The sequence below is a fragment of the Sus scrofa genome, chromosome 1 (genome assembly GCF_000003025.6).
Source record: "Sus scrofa isolate TJ Tabasco breed Duroc chromosome 1, Sscrofa11.1, whole genome shotgun sequence".
In the NCBI taxonomy this organism is placed as follows: Eukaryota; Metazoa; Chordata; class Mammalia; order Artiodactyla; family Suidae; genus Sus; species Sus scrofa.
In genome coordinates, this window is record NC_010443.5 from 187523655 (window position 1) to 187542309 (window position 18655).

At 38.0% G+C, this 18655-nt stretch overlaps 1 protein-coding gene across 1 annotated transcript in view; it reads left to right on the forward strand.

The window, feature by feature from the left end:
* Positions 1–18655, forward strand: part of KIAA0586 (KIAA0586 ortholog) — a 137799-nt gene that overhangs the window by 18961 nt on the left and 100183 nt on the right. The window contains 7 exon segments of the mRNA XM_021102647.1: positions 2511–2678; positions 4700–4823; positions 9974–10106; positions 10965–11182; positions 11588–11660; positions 13723–13950; positions 15196–15370. Of these exon segments, the coding sequence (XP_020958306.1) occupies positions 2511–2678; positions 4700–4823; positions 9974–10106; positions 10965–11182; positions 11588–11660; positions 13723–13950; positions 15196–15370 (1119 nt within the window).

Consider the following 18655-nt stretch of genomic DNA (forward strand, 5'->3'; position numbering starts at 1 on the left):
TTCCCGATATTTGACTTGTTAGAATACAGTTTTTGTTTTTTGTTTTTTTTTGGTCTTATAGGGCTGCACCCATGGCGTATGGAGGTTCCCAGGCTAGAGGTCCAATTGGAGCTACAGCTGCAGCCTACGCCAGAGCCACAGTAATGTAGGATCTGAGCTGGGTCTGCAACCTACACCACAGCTCACGGCAATGCCAGGTCCTTAACCACTGAGCGAGGCCAGGGATCTAACCCCCAACCTCATGGTTCCTATTTGGATTAGTTTCCATTGTGCCACAATGGGAACTCCTGACTTGTTAGAATGTTGTTATGGGGAGTTCCTGTTGTGGTGCAGCAGAAATGAAACCGACTGGTACCCATGAGGATGTGGGTTCCAATCCCTGGCCTTGCTCAGTGGGTCAGGGATCTGGCGTTGCCATGAGCTGTGGTGTAGGTCATAGATGAAGCTTGGATCCTGTGTTGCTGTGGCTGTGGTGTAGGCGCAGCTGTAGCTCTGAATTGACCCCTGGCCTGGGAACTTCCATATGCTGCACCTTTGGCCTGAAAAAGCAAAAAAAATAAAAAAGAAGAAGAACATTGTCGTGTTCCAGATATATTAAAGATTCCTTATACTTGCAAGGTGCTTTGCCTTCCACAACAAATGATTGAGCCTTACAAAACTGCTAGGAAGTAATGTGAGTCAGTTTTTTAAGTTGTAAAGGGAGGAAGATGAAGCACAGAAAGGCTGTGACTGCCTGCTGAAGGTCACCTGGCTTGAGAGTGAGTGTCAGAGCTATAGCCAGAACTCAGGTTTCTGCGCTCACAGTTTAATGTATCTTGTACTAATGAAGTGAGATTTCTGTTTTCAATCTTTTATTAAATGATTCTGGGGAAACCAGTATGACCAGCCATGTGCTTTCAGTAGAAGTGCACACTTGGTTCATGCTCAATTCTGGAGAATTACTTGCTCCTAATTTTTTTCCGTTTTGCTTTGGTTTGGTTTTTGGGGATTTCTTTTTTTTTGCTTTTTAGGGCTGCACCTTCAACATGTGGAAGTTCTTAGGCTAGGGGTCGAATTGGAGCTGTAGCTGCTGGCCTACACCACAGCCACATCAATGCAGAATCTGAGCTGCCTCTGTGACCTGCACCACAGCTCACAACAGCACTGGATCCTTAACCCACTGAGCGAGGCCAGGGATCGAACTTGTATCCTCATGGATGCTAGTCGGGCTTGTTACCGCTGAGCTACAATGGGAACTTCCCCAATTTTTTTTCTTTTGACTTGAGTTTTAAAGGAAAGACTTTTTTTGGTTGTATACTGAACTTGTTTCCTTGTGTATTTTAGTGACAGTAACAGAAATAAAAGAAAAAAATGACTAAATTAAAAATTCAACAAATTAAATTTTATTTTTCTGTGCTTTTTCTTGAGCATATATCGTTTTTATGTACTCATCATTACAAATAGAATTTCATGTGCTTTTTACTAACATATCAGGTTTTTCCCTTGTTTTACATAATTTTCTTCATAATTTTTTTAGTGACTGAATAACTTCTTCACAATTTGCTTGACAATTATCTTTGGATACTCAGGCAGTTTTTAGGTTTTTTTTCTTTATAAATAATACTATTTTGAAAATCATTATATATTTGATGTTTTCTTTATTTCCTTCGGATAAATTCCCCAAGAGTAAGATGACTACATCAATGTATATAAATTTTTTTTTTTTTTTTTTGTCTTTGCCATTTCTTGGGCCGCTTTTGCGGCATATGGAGGTTCCCAGGCTAGGGGTCTAATCGGAGCCGTAGCCACCAGCCTACGCCAGAGCCACAGCAACACCGGATCCGAGCCGCGTCTGCAACTTACACCACAGCTCACCACAACACCAGATACTTAACCCACTGAGCAAGACCAGGGACCGAATCCTCAACCTCAAGGTTCCAAGTCGGATTCGTTAACCACTTCGCCACGATGGGAACTCCTAAATTTTTTTTTTTAACGGCAGCACCCACAGCATATGGAAGTTCTTGGGCCAGGGATTGCATATGAGCTACAGGTGGGACTTACCCCACAGCTGTGGCAATGCCAGATCCTTTAATCCACTGCACTGGGCCAGGGATCCAACCCATGCCTCTCCAATGACCTAAGCCACTGCAGTTGGATTTTTAATCCACTGTGCCACAGCAGAAACGCCTCAATGTATATAAAATATTTCAGACTTGCTAATCTTAGTGCCATATGGTGTCATGAGTTTTCATTGACATGAGCAGTGTCTGGCTATGCCATTTTCACCACAGCTTAGATAGTACTGAATATTGTCATTTTTTTTTCTTATTAGCTATAAGTATAAAGTATTTATCATCTATTTCTTTTGATTTCTAGTGAGGATGAAATTATTTTCTATGTATTTGTCAATGATTTGTGTATCCTATATAATTTTGGTTTGATTTTAAAATACAAAGAAGAGTAATATTACAGTTAAAAAAATTTTAAAAAGTCAGTTAAACTTATTATTTTCTTTATTTCTGTTGAAGCACCTTCAAGAGAGGTTGAAGATATGAATTTTGATAAACAAAAATCTCCTTTGGAGACACCAACACCTCGTAGATTTGCTCCTGTACCTGTTTCAAAGGATGATAAAATATCAAAGAGGGAAAATCCTATGGAAGAAAAAGAAAATATGGAGATGTCACATCATACAGGTAATAAACCAGTTATAATTAGCACCCACTACTTTTATAGACCTAGCTCAAGTTAGGAACAGATTTCCACACTCATAGTTTATAATTCTCTAACTGAAGTGGGTTTCTTTTTTTTAATATTTTTCTTTAAATGATATTTACTGGGCAAATTAATCATCTTTAGATTCTTTGTAGAAGGAATTGGAGATAATCCTTTATAATCTATCTTCTACAGGCTCTCACTTAAACCTTTAATGAAAAAAATTTTGTTATTAAGAAGTAAAAAATAATGCTTTGTTGAGAGTAAGGCTGATAGTGTTACTTATGTTGTTTTTAGGTTTGAATTTTAGTAATAAAACTCAGAGCAATTTAACTTAAAAAAATTTTGTTTTGCTTTTTTTACGGCCACTTCTGCAGCATATAGTGGTTCCTGGGCTAGGGATCAAATTGGAGCTGCAGCTGCCGGCCTGTGCTAGCTACAGCAACGCCAGATCTGAGACTCATCTGTGACCTATGCTGCAGCTTGGGGCATCACCAGATCCTTAACCCACTGAGAGAGGCCAGGGATCAAACCCTCATCCTCATGGATACTAGTTGGAGTCCCACTAAGCCACAATGAAACTCTTAACCTTTATTATCATGTTCAGTTGGAAAAAGTGTTATTAACTTTTTTTTTGTTGTTGTCTTTCTGCCTTTTCTGGGGCCGCTCCCTCTGCATATGGAGGTTCCCAGGCTAGGGGTCTAATCGGAGCTGTAGCTGCCAGCCTTCACCACAGCCATAGCAACACGGGATCTGAGCCGCGTCTGCAACCTACACCACAGCTCACAGCAACGCTGGGTCCTTAACCCACTGAGAGAGGCAAGGGATTGAACCCGCAACCTCATGGTTCCAAGTCGGATTCATTAACCACTGAGCAACTATGGGAACTCCATTAACTTTTATAGAAGTGACAGGAAATAATTACTTGCTAAAGACCCTTAAAATATAGCCTTTCTAATAAAAGTAAGTACAAATGTTAAATATAAGCTTTTAATTTTTTTTTTTTTTTGTCTTTTCTAGGGCCACACCTGAGGCATATGGAGGTTCCCAGGCTAGTGGTCTAATGGGAGCTGTAGCTGCTGGCCTACGCCACAGCAATGCAGTATCTGAGCCACGTCTGTGGCCTACACCATAGCTCATGGCAGTGCCAGATCCTTAACCCACTGAGCAAGGCCAGGGATTGAACTCTCAACCTCATGGTTCCTAGTCGGATTCATTAACCACTGAGCCATGACGGGAACTCCTAAGCTTTTAATTTTGGAATAATTTAAATGCATTCAGGTTTTGTCTTGGACATATTTAAAGAGACTTGAGAAATTTAAAAGGTAATCTTTAATAAACAAGTCAACCTCACCAAAAAAAAAAAAAAAAGGTTATTATGTAGTCTCATTAAAGATGAGGCCAAAGGGAAGATTCAGCCAATAATTGTTGGGAAAAAATAGTAAATCTCTCTTTAACTATTTATAAAAATAGTTCCATTTACTGGGTTTTGTAATGATGTTACACTTCTAGGAGTTCCCGTCATGGCGCAGCCGAAATGAATCTGACTAGGATCCATGAGGTTGCAGGTTCCATCCCTGGCCTTGCTCAGTGGCTTAAGGATCCAGCGTTGCTGTGAGCTGTGGTGTAGAGTGCAGACGTGGCTCAGATCTGGCTGGCATTGCTATGGCTGTGGCATAGGCTGGCAGCTGTAGCTCCAATTAGACCCATAGCGTGAGAACTTCCATATGCCTTGGGTTGACTCTAAAATAGCAAGACAAAACAAAACAAAAACAAATTCTTTTTTTCTCTGATGGAAAAAATTCAGGCCTAAACTTTTACAAGTATAGTTTTCATGAGTTATAAATACTTAGTTTTATTTGATGGATGTATTTATAATCTATATCGTAGAGTGAATCAAGTAGATCATCACTATAAGAAACTAATTTAGTACAAACATGAGATATTTAAGAGCGAAATGAATTAGTACTTGAAAAATGAGATTGTATTTCTTCTATTGTAGGAAATATAAGACTCTTGGAACAAATTTTGAACAACCCTGATTCTTTGACAAGAATAAGTGAATCTTCAGGTAAAACCCCACTAACTAGGTCCAAACTAGGATGGCAACCTGAGAGGAGAAACAGGTAAAAACAAGGACTGGCTTAAAAGCTAGATGGAAAGAGCTTTGTTTATATTTCTAAAATATCTTGAAGAATTCCAATAAATTTATAGCATTGCTTTAAAAAATTATCTTAGGTTTAGTTATTATTTTCTATTGCTAATATATATATTATATATCTTTCCTCTTTTCTATAATTATAAAATGAATATCTAGTTTTCTCAAAATGCAGATTATTAATTTCTCTTCATTTCTGAAGAAATGATACTTGGGATTTGCTTCAATAATAATCCATTGCAGGATAGGGGAACCCATGTTGGAGGTATAAATGAAATGATGATAGACATGGGTTAATGATGTTGTAGTTAAATAAGAGTATATGGGGGTCATTATACTATTCTTCTTTCTTTTGTGTTTATTTGAAACTTTATATTATAAAAGGTTTTTGTAAAAGTCAGATTAACCTAGGCCAATATAATTTTATTTTTCTTGAAGTCATGAAAACTACAATAATAAAAACTAAATAAGTTACATTTTGGGTAATGTAATAAGAAATGTACAATACTGCAAAATAATGCCATTTGCAGCAACATGGGTGGAACTAGAGACTCTCATATTAAGTGAAGTAAGTCAGAAAGAGAAACAAATACCATATGATTTCACTTGTATCTGGAATCTAATATATGGCACAAATGAACCTTTCTACAGAAAAGAAAATCATGGACCTGGAGAACAGGCTTATTGTTGCCAAGAGGGGGTGGGGGAAGTGGGATAGACTGGGAATTTGGGGTTAATAAATGCAAACTATTGCCTTTGGAATGGATAAGCAATGAGATCCTGCTGTATAGCACTGGGAACTATGTCTGGTCACTTGTGATGGAGCATGATAATGTGGGAGAAAAGAATGTATACATGTATGTGTGACTGGGTCACCATACTGTATAGTAGAAAATTGACAGAATACTGTAAACCAGCTATGATGGAAAAAATAAAAATCATTATAAAAAAAGAGAAATGTACAGTTTTGGTCTATTACATTTAATGTAATTACTGATACTACATGTTCTATATCTTCATTTGTTTTTCTTTATTCTACTATTCCTCCAGAATGCCTTTTTTTAGATCGAGTAGGAATTTTCTAGTGTAACATTTTAATTCCCTTGTTGCTTCTTTTACTATATTTTTGAGTTATTTTCTCAGTGATTGCCCTAGGTATTACAATTAACATCTTAATTTAAAACAATCAAGTTAGTGATTGACACTGGTTTGATTTCTATAGAATTCAAAAACTTTGCTCCAGTGTATGTTGATTCACTCCCCCTTTCTTTCTGCTATTGTTGTCATACAAATTACATCTTTATATGTTAAAAGCTCATCTGTACAACCTGATAATTATTGCTTTATGCTGTTGTCTTTTCAATCGGTAGAAGAAGAGTTATAAACAAAAATGTGTTTTAATACTGTCTTTTATATTTACCTATATAGTTAACCTTTACCAGTACTCTTTATTTCTTCCCGTGGATTTAGGTTAGAGTGTAGTATTCTTTTATTTGACTCTGAGGGACTCCTTTTAGTATTTACTTTAGGGTAGATCTTCTGGTGATGAGTTTTGTTTACCTGGGAACATCTTATTTTCTATTTTTGAAGGGTAGTTTTGCTGAATGTTGAATTTTTGGTTGATACTTTTTCTTTTAGTGCTTTGACTATATCATTTCACTGCTTTCTGGACTCCATGGTTTCTGATAAGAAGTGAGCTGTTAATCTAACTGAGGAAACTCGGTATATGATTGGTCATTTTTTTCTTGCTGCCTTCAGGCTTCTTACCTTTCAGCTTTTGACTGTTTGACTGTGATATATCTAAGTGTGGCTCTCTTTCAGTTTATCCTCTTTAGACTTTGTTGAGCTTCTTGGATGAGTTGATTGATATTCATTAAATTGGGGAAGTTTTTGACTGTTATTTCATTTTCTTTCTTTACATTTATTTATTTATTTATTTACTTACTTTTATAGGGCTGCACTCACAGCATGTGGAAGTTCCTGGGCCCGGGGTCAAATCAGAGTTGTAGCTGCCAGCCTACACCACAGCCACAGAAACACCAGAACCAATCTGTGTCTGCAACCTACACTGCAACTCATAGCAATGCCAGATCCCTTTTTTTTTTTTTTTTTTTTTTTTGCCTTTTCTAGGGCCGCTTCCGTGGCATATGGAGATTCCCAGGCTAGGGGTCTAATCGGAGCCATAGCCACTGGCCTATGCCAGAACCACAGCTACTCAGGATCCAAGCTGCGTCTGCAACCTACACCACAGCTCACGGCAACGCCAGATCCTTAACCCACTGAGCAAGGCCAGGGATCGAACCTGCAACCTCATGGTTCCTAGCCGGATTCGTTAACCAACGTGCCACGACGGGAACTCCAATGCCAGATCCTTAAGCGCACTGAGTGAAGCCAGGGGTCAAACCCACATCCCTATGGATACTAGTCAGATTCATTACTGCTGAGCCACAGGAACTCCTGACTTACTTCCTTACACAGTTAAATAGTACACATGACCCTTATCTTCTCTACTGAGGCTATTTGTTTGTTGGTATGCTTGATGGTGTCCCACAGGTCTCTGAGGCTTTTCATTTTGTTTTAATTCTTTCCGTCTCTTTCTCAAACTGGATAATCTCAATGAATCTATCTTTAAATTTCTGATTCTGGGAGTTCCCATTGTGGCAACAGTGGAAACAACCTGACTAGTATCCATGAGGATGCGAATTTGATCCCTGGCCTTGCTCAGTGGGTCAAGGATCTGGTGTTGCTGTGAGCTGGTGTGGGTTGCAGACGCAGCTTCCATCCTATGTTGCTGTGGCTGTGGTGTAGGCTGGCAGCTGTAGCTCCAATTGGACCCCTAGCCTGGAAACTTCCATATGCTGTGGGCACAGTACTAAAAAAAAAAAATTGCTGATTCTTTCTTCTGCCAGTTTGAATATGCTGTTTAGCCCCTGTGGCGAATTTTACATTTCAGTTAATGTAGTTTTCAATTCCAGAATTTCTCTTTTTAAAAAATTAGTTTTAACTTTATTGATATTCTCTATTTGGTGAGACTTCATTCTTATACTTTAATTGTAATAGCTAATTTATGGGCTTTGTCTAGTAAGTCAGATACTTGGAGTGTCTCAAGGACAGTTTCTGTTGCCTATGCTTTTTCTGTGTCTAATCTGTACTTTCCTATTTCTTTGTGTGTCTCAGAACATTTTGTTGAAAATTAGACATTTTATTTTTAATTTCTTTTTTTTTTTTTACAGCTGCACCTGTAGCATATAGAAGTTCTCAGGCTAGGGGTTGAATCAGAGCTGCAGCTGCAGGTCTATGCAACAGCCGCAATAATGCGGGATCCAAGCCACGTCTGTGACCTATGCCATAGCTGCATACTTAACTCACTGAATGAGACCAGGGATTGAACCCACATCCTCATGGAGGCTACATCATGTCCTTAATCCACTGAGCCACAATGGGAACTCCTGGACACTTTATTTTATTTTTTTTCTTTTTTGGCTGCACCCACAGCATGTGGAACTTCCCAGGCCAGGGATCAAATCTGATTTGCAGCTGCAACCTGTGCCACAGCTTTGGCAACATGGGATCCTTAAGCCACTATGCTGGACTGGATATTGAATCTGCACTGCTGCAGAGACAATGCTGGACCCCTAACACGCTGCTGGACATTTTAAATGATATAATGTGCCAGTACTGGAAATCATATTCTTCCAACAGGGTTTGTTATTGATGTTTGTTGTTGTTCTTCTTGTAACTTTGTTTATAGTGATTTTCCTGGACTAATTCTGTAATTTGTATTTTTTATCATGTACAGCAAATCTAATTGGTTATCTAAGTCTGCTACTGATTGGGAAGAGATTTCTTTAACTGTTTCAAATGAATAAGACTCCCTCTCTTTGCCAAGAGACTGTGTGTGTGTGGGGGGGGGGCACAGTTTCAGTGCTCTGCCAGTTTATAAACATCTCTTTTTTTTTTTTTTTTGCCATTTCTTGGGCCGCTTCCACGGCATATGGAGGTTCCCAGGCTAGGGGTCGAATCGGAGCTGTAGCTGCCAGCCTACACCAGAGCCACAGCAACGCAGGATCCGAGCCGAGTCTGCAATCTACACCACAGCTCACGGCAACGCCGGATCGTTAACCCACTGAGCAAGGGCAGGGATCGAACCCGCAACCTCATGGTTCCTAGTTGGATTCGTTAACCACTGCGCCACGACGGGAACTCCTATAAACCTTTCTTAACCTTAACTTACCATTTGCACAGAGCCCAAGGTCAGCTAGATGGGAGAGATTATATCCTTCTTAGGTTGGTCTTGTACATGAGCACAGCTTTATACATGCACATGACTTTCTAGATTCCCAGTAACATGTTGGAGCTTTTCAAAACTCCACCATGGACATCTCATTCCCGAGGTTTTCAGTTTATTGGCCATCCTCCTGTTTGCCTCAACTGATATGACCATCTCAGGCAGCAAAGATGTTAAATAATTGCCATTGTTTTTGAAAAATGATCTAGGTGTGGGGTTTCTCACTGAGCTAGCTCTGAGTCAGGCATAAAGAGAAACTTTGTCAATGGGACATTTTGAGGCTCTCTAAACTTGTTTTTCCTTTGTTAGTGGTCGTAAGGCTGTTTGTTGGTTTTCAAAGCTACCACAGAGTTGGGGAAAGAGCTCTGGAAATAGGACAAGTTTAAAATGCCCTAAAACTTGCTCTTCTTATCATTCATTTTCTTAATTCAGTGTTCCTTGGAGTGTGCAAGATTTTGTTTAATTTCCAGAGTTCTGAAAAAGCTGATTTGACCAGGTTTGCTAGTGTTCTCTTTGCTTTTATGCAGGAGTGGATTTTTAGAGGTTCTTACTCCTCTATTCTAGAAGTGCTTTGCATGTTAGCTTCTTCAAAGCAAAACTTTTCCTCTCTTTTCATACTTTTCCTAAACCAGTCTGGCCAGGGTAATTTTGCTTCTTGTAATTTTTGGTATTTCATATGTTTAATTACTTAACTGGTTAATTCCGCTGTACAATTTTAATAAGACATCATTCAGAATTCATATAACTCAGAATGTATCAAAGATTTACATAATCAAATATTTACTGAATTTATGACAATTTAGAAAATTTTATTTTTAAATCTTTTACAGCATTGATACTCTATCCACTCAAAGATTTCCTTCTTATGAAGAACTAGGAAGAGCTAAAGTGACCATGCAGAAGTCTGATGATATTCTTCATGATCTTGGCCAAAACAAGAAAGAAACAAATGGCATACTTCAGGTAAGGTGGGAGCAAGATGTTAAAGTTATTGATTAGTAAAGGTAAAAATTACAAAGAAATTAAAAAGTTATCAAGACAGAAAACAAAAGGAAGGATGAAGACAATGCACTGAAAAAGGCATGTCAGCCCAACCTGATGCCCTTACAAAACTTTTTCAAAAGCCCTTACCAAGTGATTTCTACCTGCTGCTATTTGGCTGAGACTGAATCACATGGCCACCTGTAGCTCTCCAGCTTCTACTGGAGAGGAAGGAAGGCTGAGGGAGAACTATGAATGGCCCTCATTTATCCAGTTCACATTGTCCACTCTGCTTACCTAGAGCCAACTTGCCCTCGTTATGTTTTAATATTCTTCACCAGATACAGCTTTTATTGGCCACTGAATTGCTGTGAACTTAATAGCCCTAGTTCACTAAACATTCATATTAGTTCTTCTAAATGGAAAGAAACTTTAATTGCCAAGAATTTTTTTTTGTTTTTTAGTGGCTGTACCTGCTACATATGGAAGTTCCTGGGCTAGGGGTCGAATTGGAGCTTCAGCTGAGGCCTACGCCATAAACCCCATCAACTTTGGATATGTGACCTATGATGCAGCTTGCATCAGTATTGGATCCTTAACCCACTGAGGGAGCCAAGGATTGACCCCACGTCCTCATGGAAATAATCTCTGGTCCTTAACCCCCTGAACCACAGTGGGAACTCTGTCAGGTGTTCTTTTAAATCTCTTCAGTTTGACATATTGATTCTTTAGATTGTATTGGCATAGTGTGTGCCCCAACTATAATAATAGCTCTTTTTTGGATTTAAATAATTAATATGAGTTTTACATGGTAATATTTTTACCCTTTTATATTTTAAGCCAAAAGAATCTCAGATTGTATCAAGACTTGCTGACTTACCACAGAATTCCATAAAGCTTCAAACAACCAGTACAAGATCTGTACTAAAAGATGCTGAGAAGATTTTGAGGGGGGTACAAAATAATAAAAAAGTACTTGAAGAAAACCTGGAAGCTATTATTCGAGCAAAGGATGGAGCTGCCATGTATTCCTTTATCAATGCCCTGTCTACCAACAGGTAGGACAGGGTGTTGACATCCCAGGGTTTTTTATGAAACTGGCAGGTTACAGGCTCTCAATTTTTTTCTTAACACTTTGTTTAATGTATTTTAACATCTAGAAAAATTCTTCATTGCTTTTAACAATGTAGACTCCAAAGCTAGAATTTGTATATACACACATTGCTATTATTTTCATAGATGTCAATTTTCCCTTTAATTTTTTTTCTCGTTTTGGTAAATATTTTCTATGATTAGCATGTCCTTTTCAAACATCCTTCAAACATTTAATGAAACTAATAACATTGGTTTTTCCTTTTCAGATGAAAGGATAATGTGCTACACAGTAGATTTAAAACCAAGCAAGAGATCTGTTATTAGGATATGTAATATTAATTTAATAAAATTATTTTTTCTCTTTTTAGAGAGATACCAGAAAAGATTCGGATCAGAAAGACAGTAGATGACTGGATTAAAACTATTTCTGCAGAAATTCAAGTAGGTATTGGAAAAAACCAATTAAGCCAATTCTCAGTAGTTAATATTGATTCCAGTTTATAAGTATAATATTTATCCTCAAAATTTATAAATCTACTTAATGATTTTTTTTTTTTTTTGGCTGTACCCATAGCATGCAGAAGTTCCTGGACCAGGGATTGAACCTCTGCCATACTGCAACCAGAGCCACAGTAGTAACATGCCAGATCCATAACTTGCTGAGCCTTGAGAGAATTCCTCACTCATGATTCTTAATTTCACTCTGTCATCCTTTACATTTACTTAAAAATAAGTTTCATATTACTTAACAAGTGCGTTGTCTCATAAATTATATTATGGCTCTTTTCTGGCAAATTGTGAACAATAACTAAAATACGAGTAAGTTGAATCAATTTCAGATGGAAAAACCACCACTTTCTCACCTCTACACAGTTCACGGTGTATCTTCAGACATTAGCTTTGCAAAAATCCAGGAGAGTTAATATTAGGGGATCAGTAATTTAAAGGAAACTTTTAAAATTCTGTGTATTAGAAGAAGCAAAGCTAAACAAAGTCACTCATTTTTATGGGGTGCAATGTGTTTTTTTCCTGACTGTAAGATAAGTGTATATGCTTACAGTGGTAGCAAGATGAAGTGTCAGTTCAGTTTCCACAGCAGTAAACACTAAAATATACTTCTAAACACTGTTGTTTTAAGAATATATATCTGTAATGTGGTTATAAAGAATTATGTGAGCTATTATATGAAACACTAGAAGAAAAGTTGAGCTAAGAATAAAAAGACTTGGAGTTCATAATCTGGTTCTACAGACAACTAGCAATGTATGTTACTTTGTAACTGTGGATTCCATGCAAAATATGTTTGTTTAAACCTTCAAGTAGGGGAGTTCCCATCATTGCGCGGCAGGAACAAATCAAACTAGAAACCATGAGGTTGCGGGTTTGATCCCTGGTCCCGCTCAGTGGGCTAAGGATCCAGCATTGCCGTGAGCTGTGGTGTAGATCACAGAGGCAGCTCGGATCCTGTGTTGCTGTGGCTGTGGCGTAGGCCAATAGCTGTAGCTCAGTTTAGACCCCTAGCCTGGGCACCTCCATATGCCACGCGTATGGCCCTAAAAAGCGGAAAAAGAAACAAAAAAAAAACAAACAAAAAAACCAACAAAAAACCTTCAGGTAGGGAGTTCCTGTCATGGCTCAGTGGTTAATGAGCCCGACTAGTATCCATGAGGACTCGGTTTTGATCCCTGGCCTCACTTGGTGGCTATACCATTGCTGTGGCTGTGGTATAGGCTGGCAGCTGTGGCTCTTATTCAACTCCTAGCCTGGGAACCTCCATATGCCGTAACCCTAAAAAGACAAAAGATAAAAAATAAATTAAATAAATAAATAACCCTTCAGGTACCTTTAATTTATACATATTTATCTCAGAGATTTATTACAAGATTGTTTACTTTTTGGAAACTATTTTTTTGAACAGTTACTATCTTCATATAGTTAAACATCAAAAAGTATAAAAAGGTTTATAATGAAAAAATTGCCCTTCTACCTCTGAACCCCATCTACTATTTCTCATTCTCTCTTCTCCATGAAACGTCATTGTTTTATTTATTTATTTATTTATTTTGTCTTTTTAGGGCCACACCCATGACACATGGAGGTTCCCAGGCTAGGGGTCGAGTCGGAGCTGCAGTTGCTGGCCTGCACCACAGCCACAGCATGTGGGATCCGAGCCACATCTGTGACCTACACCACAGCTCATGGCAACGCTGGGTCCTTAACTCACTGAACAAGGCCAGGGATCAAACTCACGTCCTCATGGATACTAGTTGGCTTCCTTAGCCACTGTGCTGGTTTGATGAGAACTCCAAAACGCCATTGTTTTAATTTTTTTCTTTATTTTACAAAGAATTTTTATTCATATGTAAACTAATATAATTTAGAAAGCATTTAAAACTGCTAAATTTTATGTCTGTAACAGCAGAAAATAATTCCTAGATCTTTTGATATGCAAGCATTGCTGCTTGGATAGATTTTAAGTAATTCTGATTTTGGTTGTGTTAAGGATGAACTGGCAAGAAAAGATTATCAACAAAAGAAATTTGATCAAAAGAATCAAAGGACCAAGAGAACTCAGAATATGAGCAAAGATATTAAAACAAACACACAAGGTAAAACTGTAAATAATTCTTTATTTCCGAGAAGACATTCTCAAAGGCCAAAAGAGGAGTGTTTTAGAAATCCACCTACAAGGAGCATGGCTGCTTCAAGCTTACCGAAAGAGAGAAAAGAAGTAAGATCTGAATTAGATTTTGTGACGTAAATGTTGTAATTGGTTGTTTTTTAAAGATATAAATAATGAAATGACTATGCAAATGTTTTAAAAATATGAATGACGATACAGATGTAAACCGTCTTTAAACTGTTGATATTCAGGGGTTTGGATATCCATTGTTGGAAATCACTGTACAAAATACACAGTTCCTTCTGAGATTTCACACTTATAGTATTTCAGTCAGGTATATGGAGTCATTTAGTCCAAAAATTAGGTTCTCTAGTTCATGGTATTCAAAATTGTATTTCATTTTTTTTTTCTTGATCTGTGGTATACGGAAATTCCCAGGCCAGGGATTGAGTCTGAGCCACAGCTGTGACTGACACCACAGCTGCATCAAGGCCAGATCCTTAACGCACTGCGCCACAGCAGGAACTCCTGTATTTCATCTGTGTGTGTGTATGTGGCTTGTTTGTTTTCCATTTTAACAAATACGTGTTTACTGCCTAGTGATTTCGAGGGAGGCCTGGTACTCTACGTTACAGAGAGAATTTTTTGGCTTCTCAAAGCTGTAACTTAATGCCTAGCGTAGATTGTTGAATAGATTAATAAAGCGTCTAATTCAGTGCTTAGCACTTAGTGGATGCTCAATAAATTCTGCCTTTCTGTGGCATTTAGATTATGATTGAAGCTGAGATCAGGAATGTAGAAAATTATTTAAGCACTTAGTTTATGTTATTTCATTGTACTTGAAAGTACTAAACACGTAAAACGTGTTTAAACCTTTTTGGTGCTGAAAATATGCTGAGTTGTAAGAACCTTCATGTTTCTTGGGTGGATGATTTTTTTGTATTTAATTTTGAAAACTAAAAAATATTCTTTTGAAAACTGTAAAACTTTAAAACCATAGTTTTTTGTATTTAATTTTGAAAACTATAAAACTTTAAAACTATAGTTTGAGAACTATCGGCAGAAGTTAAGAGCCATTTAAAATAGAGAACTTTCTCAACCTTAGCATTCTTTTTTTTTTTTTGGCCACGCCCACAGCATGTGGATATTCCTGGGCCAAGGATCGAACCTGCATCACAGCAGCAACCTAAACTGCTGCAGTGACAATGCCAGATCCTTAACCCCTGTGCCACAAGAGAACTCCTATGATCATTCTTAATGTTGTACTTATGCTGGCAAAAGGAGGCTTTAGAAAAATGAGATAAGTGTTTGGTGACTGTTTTGATGCTGAATTGAATAATTTTCTGTACTTAGGGACTTTTGAAAGCAACCACAGAGGTACAAGACAACGATTATACATTACAAATTTATGGAAAACCAGTTTATCAGGGTCACCGCAGCACTCTTAAAAAAGGACCATATCTCAGATTTAATTCTCCATCTCCTAAGTTCAGACCGCAGAGACCAAAAGTAATAGAACGAGTTAAAGGTAAGGAATCTCATTTTTTTTGGTGTGTGGTAAACTGCATTTTTTATGATAGTAGTTTAATATATAAAGTTTAATTTTAGTTTTTTTTTTTTAAGTGCTGCTATTTATTTATTTATTTATTTATTTATTTATTTTTGTCTTTTTTAGGGCCGCACCCATGGCATATGGAGATTCCCAGGCTAGGGGTTGAATCGGAGCTGTAGCCACTGGTTATGTCAGAGCCACAGCAACGCAGGATCTGAGCCGAATCTGTGACCTACACAGCTCATGGCAACACCGGATCCTTAACCTGCGAGGCCAGGGATTGAACCCACAACCTCTTGGTTCCTAGTCGAATTCGTTAACCACTGAGCCATGACAGAAACTCCTAATTTTAGTTTTTTATTTATTATTTATAAATACAGTTCAAGTTATATAATGCTTAAGAATGGAAAAACATTTCCTTCTAGGAGAGTAGGGAAAAGCAGACCAGATTCAAGATAGGAATAAGTGGGGAAAAATATAGTATTAGATGCTATATTCAGATAAAGCATGATAAAATTTATGAGATGATGCATTTTAAGCAGTTTAAATTATAATCTTGAGAAAGTAGACATTTCCTTGCAGACCTTGGTCCATCATGGTTATTTATAAACAGAAAGATAAACCATGTACTGTACGTTATCATAAAAGTGCTTATGGAAATTGGACCTGTGCCAGTTGCTTTAGTTTTCCTTTCCTAAAGTTAGGTGATCTTATGGGGTATTGGATTATCTAGAAATCATACTGATTTTTATTTTAGTAAGCTTATGGATGATATTTACCTAAAGTTTCCTCATTTCTTGGAGCTTGCTGTTAACTTACAATTGAGGTTTAGAAAGCCTTTGCAAAAGATAACTCAAAGTTTTAAAATGCTTTCAAATCCAAAAATCTCTTTATTAAGCAACCTTTTATTAAGCAAACCCTTTTTATTGGTAGAAGTGCTTGAGAACCTGTAGACATAGGCTCTTCCTTGGGCCTTGGAACCTGCTATTTCCTTTGCCCGGAGGGCTTTTCCCTCAGACACTTGCATGGCACACTCATTTTTTTTTTTTTTTTTTTTTTTTTTTTGGTCTTTTTAGGGCCACACCCGTGGCATATGGAAGTTCCCAGGCTAGGGGTTGAATCAGAGATAATAGCTGCTGGCCTGCACTACAGCCACAGCAATACCGGATCTGAGCCTTGCCTGCGAACTACACCACAGTTCACAGCAATGTCAGATCCTTAACCCACTGATTGAGGTCTGGGATCAAACCTGCATCTTCATGGATACTAGTCAGGTTCTTAACTTGAACTCCTCACTCACTTCTTTTGATCTCTGCCCTCAGAGTTAGCTTCTCAGAAAGGTCTACCTTGACCACAACAATACCAGATCTGAGCCTTGTCTGCGAACTATACCACAGTTCACTGCAATGTCAGATCCTTAACCCACTGATTGAGGCCTGGGATCAAACCTGCATCTTCATGGATACTAGTCAGGTTCTTAATAGGAACTCCTCACTCACTTCTTTTGATCTCTGCCCTCAGAGTTAGCTTCTCAGAAAGGTCTACTTGACCATCCTGTCCAAAATATTACCACCTCGTCCTCCTTAACCCCTTGTTCTGCCTTATTGTTCTTCATAGCACTTTTCACTATTTGATGTTATGTTTTTATTTGTTTGATTTTTTTCCCCTTACTAGACTGTAAGCTGTGTGAGTATAGTTGGTTTATTGTATTATATTTCCCGCATCTGGAATGATGCCTAATGCATTTTTTTTCTTTGCTTTTTAGGGCCGCATCCACAGCTTATGGAAGTTCCCAGACTAGGGATCAAATCGGAGCTACAGCTGCTGGCCTACGATCCGAGACGTTTCTGCTACCTACACCATAGCTCATGGCAATGCTGGATCCTTAACCCACAGGGATTGAACCCGAAACCTCATGGTTCTTAGTTGGATTCATTTCTGCTGCACCACAATTCAAACACCTGCCTAAAACATTTTAAATGCTGATAAAGTGTATTTTAAATAGACATTTAAGAAAAATTCTTTCAGCTGAGTGAATGAATATTTGAGAACAGGATGAAAAAACATAAATGTGGTGCTAAAATTTTTCTTCCTGTCTAGATTTATAAAATTATATGTAAACTATATTTAAAAGTCTAGATTTATAAAATTACATATTAAAAGTGAGAATGTAGTAATATCAGTAATTTATTTAGAAGAGATTTTAGTTTCTTTTCCTTTACACTTTTACTTTTATTCACTTTTCTTAGATTCCATAGAAATTTATGTACTTCTCTAAGGAGATAGATAATCAGAAAAATTCTCAACTTTTTTTTCCTGCACTCACAGCAGGTGGAAGTTCCTGGGCTAGGGATTGAGCCCTCACTATAGCAGTGACCCCAGCTGCTACAGTGACAATGCCAGATCCTTAATCCACTCCACCACAAGGGAACTCCCAAAATATCCAGTTTTTAAAAAATTCAGGATTTAATGTCTATATTTACTTCACAAGAATTAAAAAAAATGCATGATGATAGTAACTTCTGTAAGACTTTTGGTAAGTATAGAATTTGATTGCTGTACATAATTTCAAAAGATAAAGGTTATTGGTTTTTCATAATAATGAGAAGATGAAAAAAAATTTAATTCCAAAAATGATCATTAACTTTTTTATAACTACAGGGAAAAAATGTAATGAGTTAAAGAATACATTCTGAGTATCTTTTTTTTTGTCTTTGTAGGGCTGCACCCACGGCATATGGAGGTTTCCAGGCTAGGAGTCAAATCAGAGGGGTAGCTGCTGGCCTATGTCACATCCACAGCAACGCCAGATCCGAGCCTCATAGTCAACCTACATCACAGCTCATGGCAATGCCAGATTCTTAACCCACTGAGCAAGGCCAGGGATTGAACCCAAGTCCTCGTGGATAGTAGTCTGGTTCGTTAACTGCTGAGCCATGGCAGGAACTCTTCTGAGTATCTTTTAAATCTTCAACATTTTTTTCTAAGTCATTTTATTTTTTTCTATCGTAGTAGTCGCGCAAGTTGTTACATCTTTTCAGAGGTTAAGAAACAATGGCCTGGGAGTTCCCTTCGTGGCTGGGTGGTTAACGAACCTAACTAGATCCATGAGGATGAGGGTTCCATCCCCAGCCTCGCTCAGCGGGTTAAGGATCCCGCTTTGCTGTGAGCTGTGGTGTAGGTTGCAGACGCAGCTTGGATCCCGAGTTGCTGTGGCTGTTGTGTAGGTCGGCAGCTGCAGCTCCAATTTGACCCCTAGCC